The 15,700-nt window shown below is 45.9% G+C and overlaps 1 protein-coding gene across 2 annotated transcripts; it reads left to right on the top strand.

Moving 5' to 3' along the window:
* The first annotated feature begins 550 nt into the window (after nucleotides 1–550).
* urb2 (URB2 ribosome biogenesis homolog) lies at nucleotides 551–15,536 on the top strand. 2 transcript variants are annotated; one of them, XM_078405922.1, is made up of 9 exons: nucleotides 551–676; nucleotides 1,478–1,654; nucleotides 2,585–5,897; nucleotides 7,558–7,718; nucleotides 7,807–7,917; nucleotides 8,620–8,862; nucleotides 10,533–10,629; nucleotides 11,860–11,999; nucleotides 12,999–15,536. In XM_078405922.1, the coding sequence occupies exons 1-9, from the start codon at nucleotides 551–553 to the stop codon at nucleotides 13,194–13,196; spliced, it is 4,566 nt and encodes a 1,521-aa protein (XP_078262048.1). In that variant the 3' UTR covers nucleotides 13,197–15,536. The 2 variants fall into 2 exon arrangements, with proteins under 2 accessions (XP_078262048.1, XP_078262049.1); XM_078405923.1 differs by lacking the exons at nucleotides 10,533–10,629; nucleotides 11,860–11,999; nucleotides 12,999–15,536 and adding an exon at nucleotides 10,056–10,122.
* The last annotated feature ends 164 nt before the right edge of the window (nucleotides 15,537–15,700 follow it).

Raw genomic sequence — 15,700 nt, 5'->3', positions numbered from 1 at the left:
AGGCCAAGTCATTGGGTATTTTTATGGCGGAGATTGACAGATTGGTGATTAGTATGGGTGTCAGGGGTTATGGGGAGAAGGCAGGAGAATGAAGGCAGCATCTCTGGGGAGAGAAGGTATGGGTATCGTTTCAAGTCACCTGAAGAAGGGCTTCAGGTCTGAAGAAGGGTCTCGACCCGAAACATCACCCATTCCTTCTCTCCAGAGATGCTGCCTGTCCCGCTGAGTTACTCCAGCATCTTATGTCTATCTTCAGAGGGAACAAGAAGTTCTTGATCGGGTATGTGAATGGGTAGTGTGGCTGGCAGTACTACATTACCCATCTACCTACTCCATCAAGTATCACTGTTTTCAATAGGCTTGACAGCAATACTCACATCTGAAACCTGATAACTTTGACAATGCTGTCGTCTCTCAACACTGAGACTCAAAATGAAGAGTGGTACCGTTGCTAGAATTCATGAGGTAGTAGGGTGAATCACCAGCAAAGCTCCTTACTGGTTTAGACTGTTAATTCTAATTGCAAACGTTGTTCATTCAGTTACAGATCATGGCTGCAATTTACTCTGGGATTCACCTGAAGCTAAAAAGTGCAAAGACACCATGGGAGGACAAACTTAAACTGGCCCGATTTGCCTGGATTTCGCACCAGTGCTTTTTGCCAAACAAGGAACAGGTATATACTTGCAACCCTCCAGGTCTGCTTTTGGTTTAGTTGTAAAATTCACATCCTTGTTTTCCAATCTTGCTCTGGCCCTGCTCTTGATTAATTTAGTTTAACATTGGGATGAACTTTCCAAGGTAAATTGTACGTGGATGAAAGTGTGAAACATGGATGCAGAATGAAAATGTTGGCATAACCAGTTGTTGGGATACAGTTCAAAATGGATGGGGTTTGATGGGGCAGGCCTATACTTTCCACCTTGCCTCTGGTGTAGAAGCAATGATGCGAATTGGGAAGCAGTGCACAAGCCCAGGGAAATTAAAGTGCAAAATTAAATCTAACAACAATTGAAGGGCGGCATATTTGGCGCAGCGGTAGAGTTGCCACTTTGCAGCGCCAGAGACCCGGGTTCGATCCTGACTACAGGTGCTCTGTGTGCGGAGTTTGTACGTTCTCCCCGTGACCGCGTGGGTTTTTTTCCAGGTGCTCCGATTTCCTCCTACGCTACAAAGACATACAGGTTTGTAGGTTAATTGGCTTTGGTAAAAATTGTAAATTGGATAGTGATAGTGTACGGGATCGTCGGTCAGCATGGACTCAGTGGGCTGAAAAGCCTGTTTCCGCAATGCATCTCTATAGTCTAAAGTAAAATCTAAACAAAATATTACGAGCCTTGTGTTCCATGCATATCAAACAAATACTCTACTGTACATCCTATCATACCTCACATGCCCTTTGGCTCACCTGAATCAGTTTGTATACAAGAGTAAGAATTTGTCATTGTGATCTCTCTTTCTCTTTTGCAATATGAAGGTTTTACTCGATTGGGTGAGTCACGCATTAACTGGATATTACAGCAAGAAGCTTCAATTCGGAGGTGAAATTGTGGAAGGACTGTGGTCCTATCTGAACGACGTTCTTCACAGCAAAAAGCTGCAGAAGCTGATGGAGAAAGGAAAGATCATCACCATTCGCTTCACAATTGCGCAGGTGAAGTGGTTCAGATCCGTGCTTGCACCCTGGTGACAGAAACACATTGCTGTCGGTATTCATTTCTATCTTGGCAGGAGTGGATTAATCAACGACTGTGGAGCTAGAGGGCAGAAAGATCGTGTTTTGATGATGTGTTTTTCAATCTCAAAGTGTCCCAAAGAATTTTGCTGCAGTTTGTGGGCAGTTGTGGGATCTTTTCTCTAGGAGAGGGGGCTAAAAATGAGGTCCTCTGGGTACAGTGCCCTCTCAGTACTACGGAGGGAAATTCAGCTTGAATTATGTGCTCTGGTCCCTGGAGATGGGTATGATCTCATCAGAGTGTTGTTAGGAAGTTGGGATAAGGCTCATGTGAAACATATAAATGCTCAAATAGACTTTATGGGTCAAATAAAACTGAGGTGAGAAACTTTTTCACCCAGAGAGTTGTGAATTTGTGGAATTCTCTGCCACATAAGGCAATGGAGGCCAATTCACTGGATGAATTTAAAAGAGAGTTAGATAGAGCTCTAGGGGCTAGCGGAATCAAGGGATATGGGGAGAAGTCAGGCACAGGTCACTATTGTGGATGATCACAATGAATGGCGGTGCTGGCTCGAAGGGCCAAATGGCCTCTTCCTGCGCCTATTTTCTATGTTTCTATGTAAATGTTTGTTTTATGCTGTGTTAAATTCTTAACTATACTTACAAAAGAATAAAGACCTGAATTTACATAGCACCTTATAATGTTTAAAAATGTCCCAACGCGATACACAATTTTAAACAAAATTTGCCATGTAAGGAGAGATAATAGTGAGAGATTTGGTCAAAGTGATAAGCTTTATCTAGGGACTTGCAGAAGATAGTAAGAAGGGGAACATTGGGTGTTTCATTAGCAGTATTGGAATTTGCGAGATATATCATCAGTGTTTCTTAAAACCTTTGTTTTAGATCATAAACGAGAGGATCTCTGCGTGTTCCAGTGAGGCGCTCCACAAGGTTGACGTGTCAAGTCTGCCCATGGTATTGAGCTGCTGTCAGGGAATCCTCGCCTCTCCTCCTTTCTCCATCATCTACACTAGCAAGAGCGAGCTGCTGGTTGACCTACTCTGCAAACTCAGTTCGCTGGCCTGCAGGAGGTTGAAATCGTCAGAGGCCTTGCATTCCGCACAGCTCTTTGATGTTCTCTTGTTGGTTTTCAGTCAGTACCTCGTTATGCAAAGGCAGCAGAGTAACCAATTCCGGATATTTCAGCAGGTCTGCAGCTCCCTCCTTCAGCCTTTTCTCCTCCTGCGACATCTGCTGTCCTCGAGGTGCTGGGTGGATGAAGACGAGGTGTCAGTGAGGCAGCACCTCGGCAGGGAGATGAGTAATAAAATCCAGGTGGCGCTTCAGACTGGCCTGTTCCACGTTGACTTGCTGAACTCGTACAGAGAAGAGCTCTTGCAGAGTAATGGCTCTCAAGGAAAGAAGCCGAGCTTCTCCAAGGGTCTGGCGGCACCCACCGAAACAATACTGCTGAAGCTGGCCGACGCTGCCTTCTTCGGCTCCGATCTGCACTCCGCCATCGTGGCTGGCTCAGTCCCAATGCTTTACAGGCTCGCCGTCGAGTCCTATTGCAAGGACGGGAATCAGCTTCTCTGCTTCCACATCTTTGCCAGGTTCCTCGACTGCCTGCGGTTCCCGAAGGAAAAGAGCGGCGGGGATGGAGCGTCTGTGGAATGGAGCCACGAGCTGCTGGCCCTGGATCAGCTTCTGGACCTGGTCTTCAGCAACAACATCTACAACGTCTCTGTGGACAAGATCCGGTGCGAGGGGGTGCAGTTTGCCCGTTACAGCGGCGTGGCGGAGATGCTGCTGACTTACCCCTGCCCGGGCACGGCCGCCTGGTTCAGGTGCCTGAAAACCCTGCTCCTGCTGAACCACTCCATCGTGGAGCCGAGCCTGGACGAGCTGGTCTCGCTGGCGTGGGTGGACGCTGAGGTCAGGGACTCCAGGGTGAGAAGAGCCCAGGAGGCCCTGCTGAGCACCCTGCTGGAGATCTACACCAAGCTGAGGCAGCTGCCCAAGGTGTTCAAGGAGCTGCTGGGCATTATCTGCCGCCCTGCCGCCGATGAGTTGAGGCAGCCCGTCCTCTCCATTGGCCTTACCGGGAAGCTGCGGCAGTGCCTCCTGGAAGTCACCAGCAGTCAGATCCTGGACATATGGGACGTGATGTTGGAGAGCTTGGAGATGCAGATTGCCGATCTGGAGGGGAGCTCTGACGCGGCACTGAAAGTTCTCACCATGAGCATCTTGTTGCACACTATCCTCTTCAACATGAAGACCCTCGACGGCAAAACGCCGGTGCCGGTGATCCAGAACACCCAGGTGCTGATGGAGAAGATGGCTCGCACGGCGGTGGTGCCGCTACTGCGAGTGGGCGCGGGCGTGGACACGGGCACTTCCCCATGGGCTGTGCGTGCCGAGAGTGCCGGGCTAATCCTCAGCAATGCCTGGGTGGAGGTCGACCATATGCTGCGGCTCAACTGCGACAAGTACGTCTCACCCGCCGGCCAGGCTGGCAGAGCGGGAACGGAGTCCTGGAACCTCAGCTGCCTCCTACCATGGGTGGGACTGGCAGAGTGGAAGGCAGTGGCTCAGGCACCGGTACCAGGCGGCGAGTTGAGCCGGCACTTCCTCCAGCTGCTTTCCCTGCAGAAGATGAAACGGATTATGATGGAGCCCGGGGATAAGACAGAGATGGACCTCCTGTCCCTGAGGGCCGCTGCCGCCTCTGTCGTCTCCTCTGGCAGAGCCGCCGTCGGCAGCGCCGGTGCCCGAGGATGGGACGGAGAGCTCAGCACGCTGAATGGTGAGACCTACGGTGTGGCGCATTGGCACCTGCTCACCACTAACCTACCGCTCCTGGTCCCCTGTCTCCTGCGGGAAGAGGTTACGTACCTAGCTGAGGTGGTGATCACCTACCTGTTGCAGACGGGCACTGGGGAGGTGGGGCCGGATAAAGGAAGTTTGCTCTCCGTTCCTGCCATGTGCCAGAGCCTGCTTTCCAGCGCGCTTCTTCCCGAAATCCTGCCTCTGCACCATGCAGTTTTACTCGGTCTGACCCAGAGGGTGAGAGGTCTGACAGCTGCCCCCAGCACGGAGTTGCCCACCGGGTTACAGCTGACAAGAAGTGGCTGGGATGAGGAGCACAGAGGCAGCAGCAACTGGGGACTGCTGTTCTCTCAAGACTCTTCACACCTCGATGCCCAGAGCATGTTCTCATCAGTAAAAATCTCCCCCATTCTCACTTTGCCAGAGGAGCGGTTGGATCTACTCTCACAGATTTTGGACCTGCTGTCTACTCTGCGGCTGGACTGCCTGTCCAACGCTGATCATCTCCAGTGCTTTCTTTTCCTGGTGTCCCTGATCACCACCCTCAAACCCAGCTCTGAAAAGTCTAACGTCTCCAAGTACCTGCAAGTCCTAGACAAATGCTACTTCCTCCTCACTGTCCTGCTGACGGGCGCCAATGAAAAGACAGTCTTCAGGTTGGCACACGCCGGAAACATTCTGGAGAAGGTCCTAGCCCCATTGTTTCTGATGAGCGGTGAGTTGTCCCCTTCTCTGGAAAGCCCAGCCTGGTCAGAACTTCTCCACACTCTCCAATGCTTTCTCAGCCACTTTATCCAGAAGACCATGCAAAGGAAGCAAAGCATGTGCCTGAACCTGGAGCAGATCATCACTTTCCTCTCAAACTCCTGGGAGAAAGCAGTGGCCAAAGAGGAACGCAAGATCGTGGCTGAGCAGCTGCTCCTGGTTGCCCTGTTGACCTTGAGTTGTGCGGTCCTCACTGCCCTGCAGCAGTATGACAAGGGCAAGCACAAGAGCAGAGCCCTGCCTCCTCTCTTGACCCAGCTCACCGGGCTTTTGGGCTCTGTTCTCCAGTCACATTTCGACAGAGGTGGAATAGATCAGCCTTTTAACGTGCCTTGTGTCACTGCCCTTCTGGAGGCAGAGCTGTGCCCAAGAGAGGAGCAGAGCGATGGGACTGGGGAGGGAAGGAGCCCTGACCAGGAGGACATGAAGCACAGTGACTTATACCAGAGCGTCTGTTCCCAGGTTCTGCACCACCTCACCACCTCCACTCATGATCTGGAACCACTTCAGAAACAACTTGAGTTTTTACAAGTGTTCTGTTCATCCTCTGAGCTTTGCTCCGATCGCAATGTCAAGACGGGAATCCCCTCCATACTCGGTGCTGTAAAGACCCTGCTAGCAGGTAAAAGAACATATAACAGTACAGCAGATGGGCAGGCCCTTTGGCCCACAATATCTATGCTGGACATAATGCCAAGACCAACTCATAGCTGCATGCACATTATCCATTCCCTGATATCCATGTACCTGCCCAAAAGCTTATTCGATGCACTATTGTATCTGCCTCCACCACCATCCCTGACAGTAAATTTCAGTATTCACTACCCTCTGTGTTTTTAACAAATTGTGCGCTGCACATCTCCTTTAAGCTTTGCCCCACTCATCTTAAAAGCCATACCTTCTAGTATCTGATATTGCCATCCTGGGGAAAAAATTCCGACTGTCTATGCCTCATAATTTTATATACTTCAATCAGGTCTCCCCTCAATCTCCAGCATTCCAGAGAAAACAATCCAAGTCTGTAAAACCTCTCCCTGTAACTAATGCCCTCTAATCCAGGTAGCGTTCTGGTAAACCTCTTCTATGCCCTTACCAAAACCTTCAAATCCTTTCCGTAATGGGGCGACGAGAAATGCATGCAATACTCTAAATGTGGCCTAACCGAAATCCTTTAAAGCTGCATAGTGACTTCTTGACACTTATAATCAATGCCCTGACCAATTAAGGTATACCATACGTCTTCTTTACCACTCTGTCTACCTGTGCTGCCGCTTTCAGATAGTTATGGACTTGGACTTAAAATGTTGGCCATTTTCTTCTCCAAATAAATTCAGTCCTCATTATCTGTTGTCTTGCTATCTTTGCACATGCAACATCAATCCCAGACACCATCTCAAATTTCTTTGCACATACATACAGTGCTCTCCATAATGTTTGGGACAACGACCCATCATTTATTTATTTGTCTCTGTACTCCACAATTTGAGATTTGTAATAGAAAAAATCACATGTGGTTAAAGTGCACATTGTCAGATTTTAATGAAGGCCATTTTCATACATTTTAATTTTCACCATGTAGAAATTACAGAGTTTGGGCCCAGGGTGGGGTGAAAATCACAAGGGGCATATTACAGTGCATCAACTGATGAAGGCCAATGGAACAGAATCTACTCTGATGCAGAACTGAATTTTCTGTAATAGGTTGAGCAGGCTGGGACTCTATTCCCTGGAGCACAGGACGATGAGGGGTGATCTTATAGAGGTGTATAAAATTATGAGAGGAATATATCGGGTGGACGCACAGAGTCTCTTGCCCAGAGTGGGGGAATCGAGAACCAGAGGGCATAGATTTAAGATGAAGGGGGAAAGATTTTTATAGGAATCTGGGGGGGGTAACTTTTTCACGCAAAAGATGGTTAGTGTTTGGAACGAGCTGCTAGAGGATGTAGTTGAGCCAGGTATTATCTCAATTTTTAAGAAGCTATTGGACAGGTACATGTGTAGGACATATTTAGAGAGATATGGGCCAAACGCAGGCAAGTAGGACTAGTGTAGGTAGGACATGTTAGTCAGTGTGGGCAAGTTGGGCCGAAGGGCCTGTTTCCACACTCTATGACTCTATCTTCTGACTCGGATCCCAGCTGGTACCTAACCTAGATGTAATGTAACCCTGTAGATCAGTGCTTTGTAGTGCTCCATTCTTTGGTACCATAAGGCTTGTCCAACGTTGCTATGTGTTCTTAAGCCATTCTTCACTTGACAATTGTGCTGTGCTCTTTAAGCTCCATGGATGACATCACAGCTCGTTCGGTCGCTGGATACTCAGCTCATTGGGCTGCTCACCTGCATGTCTGAAAGATGCACGGACCACCAGTTTTACCTCCTCATCAAGACCATCACACAAGGCATCGAGGTGGTCAACCTTTGGAAAGGACGGCATCCTGTGAGTAGACAGGGTCTGAAGCTCAAACAACACTGTCGCGATTAATCTGGTGCACATTGTTGCTAAAACTGTTCTCATTTTGATTCAGGATGTCGTGTCCTCTCTCATCCTCACCACTATTCTTTTGAAATGTTCGTCAAGGGAAAACGCAGAAAAGACTCTGTGGTTTGCGGTCCCTCAGATTATCACAGCTCTCCTGGTAAGTAGCATAAGAATATATCTGCCCCTCAGTCCTGCCCCACCATTCACTAAGATTATGGTTAATCAGCCCCAGCCGTTTATCTCCTGTGCCGAATCCCCATACACCTCTTCTTCCAAAGTATTTATCTACTTCCTCCTTAAATACCCCTGGTGATCTCTCGTCTACAGCCCTCATGGGAGAAAATTCTAGAGAGTCACCACTGTCTGTGAGAAGAGGTCACGCACATCATGTTAAAAAAACGATTGTCTCCTTGTTCAGGTTTCTCCATTTAAGCTAATCCCATTTGCCCGTACAAATGCAAGGTCGACCTTGCGACACTGACCCAGTGCTGCCGCCAGGACAAAGCGCATTCATGGCAAAGTTAAGACTACATTTTTAGCAACTTTAGACTTGAATCACACAAATGGCGCTGGAAATGTGGTGACTCTTGTGTGATGTCTTAATGTAATCTACTATTCATACACTCTTGTACTTAAGTATGATTGTGCTGATGTATAGCAAAGATTTTTTACCGAATTGTATGCAAAAAAGGAATTTCAATGTACCCAGGTAGATGTGACAATAACGTGCCATTGAACAGTTGGAACATCCTAATTTCTATCCTATCATGGTCCCTCTGGCTCTTAGTCAACATTGGTGCACTAGCCGGCGGTGGCAGGAACAATCGCTGTAATCACCTTTTAACCTTTGGCTTTTCAGGCTTTATGCAAGAAAACCGCCCTAGATGAACGTTTGGGCTGCAAGATTACTTTGCTGAGTTTGGAAGCTTTGGCAGTTCTGATCCAGCAAGGGGAGGGTATGCTCTCAAATCCACACCACGTGACACTTGCATTCGACGCACTCTTGTGCATTCCACTCGACCAGCTAAAACTGGATGAATATGCAAGAGTTTTTCAAGCTATCCACGAGGTGCTGTTTTCTATAATCCAGTCTCAGCCTAAGGTAAACTCGCACCACTGACCATTTCCCATTCTTCCTTGAGTTATCAGTGGATATTTTTAAGGCAGATATAGATTCTTGATTTGTACAGGTGTCAGAGGTTATGGGGAGAAGGCAGGAGAACAGGGTTAGGAGGGAGAGATAGATCAGCCATGATTGAATGGCAGAGTTGACTTGATGGGCCGAATGGCCTAATTCTACTATCACTTATGACTGTATCTTTGGGGAATGTACTCGCTTACCTTTCTCAAATTTCCTAAATAGGTCCGGGTGTTGAAACTGGTGACAATAGACCAACACCAATTCTCTTGCAACACCAACTTCTTGCCCACTCCTGCCTCACAGTGATCAGACAGTCATTTGGCTGGGCTATAATTTGATTTGGGGCTGCTCTGCTCTTGTATCAGAGCCTACCCTTCCCCAACCCAAGCTCTGCAGATTGAAGCCCTGGTTTAGACTTTAGAGATACAGCGCGGACACAGGCCCTTTAGCCCACTGAGTCCACGCCGCCAACACTACGCAGGGAGAACGTACAAACTCCGTACAGACACCACCCGCAGTCAAGATTGAACCCAGGTCTCTGGCGATGTAAGGCAGCAACTCTACTGCTGCAGCACCGTGCTGCCCAGCAACAAAAGGCTGCTACTCTCTGAAGTGCTGATTGATTGTGGTGGTTATCACACTCTTAGCTCGGCTGGAGGCTGAGGACATGAACCAGCTGGAGAGATCCGATGACCTCTCTTTGTTCTGACTCACAGGGCAGTTGAGTAGGTCTTTTGACATTTTTGATATCACTGGTAAAGGTTAAGAGATTGGACTTAACAGAAGAGGGTATCATCACCTGCATGTCAGTCTTAGAACTGTTTGCAAATTGGCCTGTTGATTGTTTATAATTAAAACTAATGGAGCTGCTACCTCCCGCATCCTGAACTCTGGTGCTGTCTGCTTGAAGTTTGCAAGTTCTCCTTCTACATCCCAATCATGAAAAGTGGAGGGTTAATTGGCTTTTGTAAATTACCACTGGTGAGTAAATGAACATTCAATGAGAGCTGTTGGGAATGTGGGGATTTTTAAAAAACGGATTGGTGTCAATGGGTAGCTTATTTTAGAGTTACAACATTGAAACAGGCCCTTTGGCCCGCATTGTTCATGTCCATCAACGATCACCCATACATTAGTTCTATCCTAAACACTAGGGGCAATTTACAGATGCCGATTAACTTACAAACCTGCACGTCTTTGGAATGTGGGAGGAAACCGGAGCACCTGGAGAAAACCTACGAAGTCAAAGCGAGAACGTACAAACTCCGCACAGACAGTATCCATAGTCGGGGTCGAACCCGGGGTCTCTACTGCTGCGCCGGTGCTGCCCCACCTGATAGTTTGCAAGGACGATGGGCTGAAGGGTCTGTTTCCATGCTGTATGATTCTATAGCTCTGAAATATCAGGGAGGAATCCACTGACTGTCATCCTACCCATCTTAGAAACAACATCAAGTTGGGGATGGAATGAATTCTCCACTGAAAGGACTGTAGAATGATGGAACGAGGGAAAACATTTTTATAAATGTGAATATTTTTTGGAAGCCCTGAAATTCTATCTTGACTTGTTTCTTGGTGTTCTCACAAGCATATTCACAGCTGCTTTTTGTTTAATACACTTTGGCACACAGGTTTTGTTCAACGCAGCGCCCATCTTCCTCAAGTGTTTTAACCGCCTAGTCCTTTCTGTTGTGCATAAAGGTCGTCAAAAAGCTGCAGGAGAGAAAGGTGAGTCGAGAGCAAATTCAGCCTGTAGATAAGATGACATAATGGAGTGTGGCCTGGCCCATAACTGCTGAACAGTGGCGTGTATTTGCACCTTGTGCCACAGCCCAGTAGAGTTTCCACTCTTTAAATGTGGTTTTAAAATATGGCAACAACATCAATGATCGGCATTTTATGGAGTGAAATGTGCAAGAGCATTTTACAAGGTCACACTATCAGCTTTGGCACCCTTCCATGCAAGGAGATGCTGAGCTAGAATCAGTCAGAATGGTCAACTTTTAATAAAGATCATCTTAAAAAAGGAGATACAGAAAGCTGGAGTAACTCCGGGTCAGGCAGCATCTCTGGAGAAATGGAATAAGTGACGTTTCGGGTCGTGACACTTCTTCAAAAAGGAGAGGTTTATGGAAAGAATTCCAGAGATTACATCCAATGGAGTGATAAAAAATCAGGGATACATGAGGCCAGAATTGAAGGAATGAAGAGATAGTGTATTTGTAGGACTAGATGATATACTGGAGATGGTGAGGATATTTTGTGGTGGTGTTTCATGTTCAGAAACAATCCTGACGAAAAGATGTTTAAACCTTGTGGTAAATTTGTCCCTCTATGAACTATTTTTGACTTGATTTCAACAAGCTGCCAACTGTTTGGTTGGAGAAGTGGACTGTGAGATAACTTTAAGCTGCCTTGGTCCAATTCATTTGACCTGAGGGCCAAACACAAAGAACTGTACTGCACTGAACTCTGAACTAGCAACTGGTTTGGTTTAGTTTATTGTCACGTGTACTGGGCTACAGTGAAAAGGTTTTTGTTGCGTGCTAACTGTTGTCCTGCGGTTAAGAGAAGCCGCTTTATCTGAGAACACCTGGTTTAGAACAGTTATTTCTCATCATCCACCAGAGTGCGAGTTCTCCATCGGTAAAAAAGGTTCATTTATCATACGCCAGGATGGTAGAATGATGGTTCTGCTACATTGTGTGAGCATCTGATAGTGCAGTGATGTGTTAATGCTTTATGCTGCTGATCTGGTAATGATGTTCCCCCTAATATATGATGTGTCCATGCAATGCTGGCAATATCATGTCTCAGTTGTGAATTGACAGTGTATGATATTTTTACAATGTTCTAATGTAGTACTACTATAAGTTAGGCAGCCGTTCACTTCAGTAAACAATCCCCTGCATGAAGCTCTAGACTATATTGTGTTGTTGAAGAACTGTTTTGTTACAGGTACGACAATGGAAAGCAAAATGATCCTGGACTGTGCACGCCTGGTAGAAAGAATGTACACTCACATTGCTTCTAAACCAGAGGAGTTTGCAATGTTTGCTGCTTTCATGGTGGCAGAGTACATCAATGAACTTCAAAAGGTAATCACAATCAACAATTGTTACGCCTCCAACTCAGAGGTCAGTCGGATTATAAGATTCAGACAGGTTCTCAGTGATTGCCTCTTCTGCTGCAACAACACGTTATGGGTTCCTGTGGTACTCCTAAGTTTATTTTTAGAAATTCACTGTGGAAACAGACCCTTCGGCACGCTGAGTCCACTCTGACCAAAGACCACATGTACACCAGTTCTATGTCATCCCAATTTTGCATCCTGCACACGAGGGATCATTTAATGAAGCCAATTAACCTGCATGCCTTTGGAAAGTGAGGGGAAACCGAAAGACGTAGAAAACCCACGTGGTCACAGGGTGAACATACAAACTCTGTACAGGCAGCATCCACAGTCTAGATCAAACCCAGGCGCATGGTGCTGCAAGACAGCAACTCTTCCACTGTGCCACCCCATGTCAGTTTTGATATTACAGCTAATGTGCAAAGACCCCAACAAACACATGATAATACCCATAATTATTGCCGTTATGTTGGTTGATATATAAATATTAGCTTAAACCTTTGGACCTTGGTCCTCGCTGCTGTTTAGAACAGCATCCCTAGATCTTTTAATTGTAACATAAAGACAAATCTCAGCCTTGAATCAATGTCTGTGAAAGATGGCATCTCTGACAATGTGGCACCCCCACCCCACCGATGGTGTGTTAGCAATAACCAGCTTTCTGGATTGTGTGCTCCAATCTCTTGAATAATGCTTGAACCTGCAAGCTTTTGACTTGGAAAGGAGAGTCGCCAACCTGACTCACACACGTGAAGCCCATTGATCTGTTGGGTAAGTACACATCTTGCTGGTTGGAACATAAGTCACATTACCCTCCAAGGCAAGCAACTCTTATGCAAAGCTTCAATTATCGATAAAACACCACTATCCGATGAGCAAAGGTCTCCCCATTCCTTTATCTCCAAAATCCACAGTAGACTATCTTGTCATATTAATGTTCTACCAGACTCTTCTTTGTTTACAGGTCACCCTCAATGCAGACGTAAAAAAGCTGTTGGCAGCGGGAATATATCACCTCCTAGATCTGGTGAAGGAAAATGATCTCCGTTTTCTGAATGCTTCATTGCAGTTGGGAGTGAGAGAGGTATTTAAGGAGTTGTACAGTGATTACGTGCGCTATCACAAAAGCAAAAGACAAGGTGAAGAGGAATACACGGCTTAACCTGGATGGAGCAAATAGCAACCCTCATTTCCTGTGCCTCTGGATATTTTAATTACAGCGTGCATTTTGGATTAAGGGAATCGTACTGGCGAGCTAAAAGACGATGGGGGCATCATCCATTGATTTCATCCCTTATCGATCTGTGCTCTTCATAACAAGTGAGATGGAGCATTGCCAATCTCAGCATTTCTTCCTTGTGGAAGAGGCAACAGCAATGTCTGCAATTTTACCTGCCCCAACTAAAGTCATTTTAATCTGGAATCTTATAGCATCAAGACAAACAAGTGGGATTTTAAATGGGCATGGCTTTCTCATCAATGGATAAAATGAAGCACAGATTTAGTATGGAACATGTGTAATAAGATGCAATATGACCCCTCTAATATAGTGTGATCGACCTATAGGAGGAGTAGGTGAAGAAAATTGTTCCTCTCTTGAATGGTAACCTTAAACATTTTGCTTGACTTTTTGCAAAGATATAGCTTTGGATCAAAAATATATCAGTGATGAATATGCCAGGTCTACTTTAGTTGACTACTACAGGATGTCAGTGTTAAGTCATTTTTGGATTATTAGTCATCCAGAAATACCGATACAAATCCCTTCATGGCAGCTGAGATGTTTACATACATTTAATCAAGTTGGAATATGAAAGTATAGTATCAGTATTGTAATCAAGAAACATAGTAAATAGGTAAAGGAGGCCTCCTGGTCCTTCAACCCTGCTCTCCTTTTGAAAATGATCTTGATTGATAGTCATAAAGTGTGGAAACAGACCCCTTGGCCCAACTTGCCTCAGCCGAACAACATCGACACTAGTCCCACCTGCCTGCGTTTGGCCCGTATCCTTCTGAACCTATGCAATCCATGTATCTGTCCAAATGTTTTTTAAACATTGTGATAGTGTCTGCCTCAACTACCTCCTCCGGCAGCTTGTTTCATACACCTACCACACAAAAAAAGTTGCCCTCGGGATCCTATTAAATCTATTCCCCCTCACCTTAAACCGATGTCCTCTGGTTTTTGATTCCCGACTCTGGGTTAAAGACTGCATTTACCCTATCTGTTTCTCTCATTATCTTATATACCTTAAAAAGATCACTCCTCATCCTCCTGAGCTCCATGGAATAAAGTCCCAGCCTACTCAACATCTCCCTCTAGCTCAGGCTCCTGGATCAATCTTCCATATCAATATATATATTCCTGATATCTTCCCATGCCCTTTGATTCCTTTTGCCTTGAAATTTATCTATCTCCTCAAATATACTTGTAATCAACACATTGTTCTCTTGCCTTGGAAAATGGATCACAAAAACATGATCTTCACTGAAAGACAGCAATATTTGCAAGACAGGCTGTTGTTTACAAAACTTTTTTTTGGTGAGAATTCACTTCACTGAGTTCCTATTGGGAGGAATTCTGCCGCCTTTGCCTGTTGCAGCCACTGGGCAATTCCACACCCACACCAATGTGCTGGAGATGTCTCTTGGCTAAAGATCAATTAGTGATGACCTTGCCCACGTTCCATGAAGAAAGGAAGCCACGACTGGTTTTCCATTCATGAATAATCTAGGACCCAGAGGGAAGCCTCTGCATGGAACTCTGAAAGACAAACATAAAATGCCATGTATACACAATAGGTAAGATCAGCATCCTTAAATGTTAATTGGGTTATTTCACCATCAATGCTGCCTGACCCGCTGAGTGACACATTTTTTTATTTTAGATTTTTCCCTTCTGTGTTGTACGTTTCCACCAGAAGGAGTAGTTTTTTCTACTTCAATATTTAAAACCTCATGCCAAAGAATGAGACAGCTGGCTGGTTGGTTCAAAATAAATCATGTAGACAATAGGTGCAGGAGTAGGCCATTCAGCCCTTCGAGCCAGCACCGCCATTCAATGTGATCATGGCTGATCAATGTAGATAGAGTAAGGGTTACTTGTGGGGCATTTGGAGGTAATTCCTGTTAGTTTACCTTGCTTTTCTACATTTGTATATCTTCTTTGTCTTAAGCCCTTTGCTCCTCTAGAGAGCATAGGCCATTGACGAATGTCATCCACCTCACTCGGTTGTTGGGGGTTCTTTCGAGATCTCCCCAGTTGATCCCACTCCCAGACATTTCTGCCTGGACACCTCTTCTCCAGCTGTTCCTGGGGCAACCTCTTTTCCCTTTTCCTTGGGGGTTTAATTTCAGGGCTTGCCGGGCGATGTTTGTGGCAGGTTTTCTGAGGGTGTGTCCAATCCAACTCCATTTTCTTCGAATTTGTACGTCAATGGGATCCTGGTTTGTTCTTTTCCACAGGTCCACATTGCTTACTTTGTCTCATAGGAGAGCTATGTCGTCTGCAAAGTCATTTGTGTATATATTTTTGTAAATAAATCTAAAATAATTTACACATTGGTCACGGATATTTATCAATAAGTGCGAATGATGGAATCACGTTTAACAGTGAGCTGATTACCAGTAGGTGTTAATTAGGCTATAATAACCCAAATGTGGTGT

This window comes from Rhinoraja longicauda, chromosome 9 (assembly GCF_053455715.1).
Source record: "Rhinoraja longicauda isolate Sanriku21f chromosome 9, sRhiLon1.1, whole genome shotgun sequence".
NCBI classification, from domain to species: Eukaryota; Metazoa; Chordata; class Chondrichthyes; order Rajiformes; family Arhynchobatidae; genus Rhinoraja; species Rhinoraja longicauda.
This window is presented reverse-complemented; position numbering and strand designations above follow the sequence as displayed.

What these genes read in the sequence shown, in the direction of transcription:
- urb2 (XM_078405922.1), top strand. Translation starts at nt 551, where the DNA reads ATGGCTGCAATTTACTCTGGGATTCACCTGAAGCTAAAAAGTGCAAAG. An exon ending in TTCGCTTCACAATTGCGCAG is followed by an intron (nt 1,655 to 2,584) that starts GTGAAGTGGTTC and finishes CCTTTGTTTTAG; the next exon opens with ATCATAAACGAGAGGATCTC. An exon ending in ACATCAATGAACTTCAAAAG is followed by an intron (nt 12,000 to 12,998) that starts GTAATCACAATC and finishes CTTTGTTTACAG; the next exon opens with GTCACCCTCAATGCAGACGT.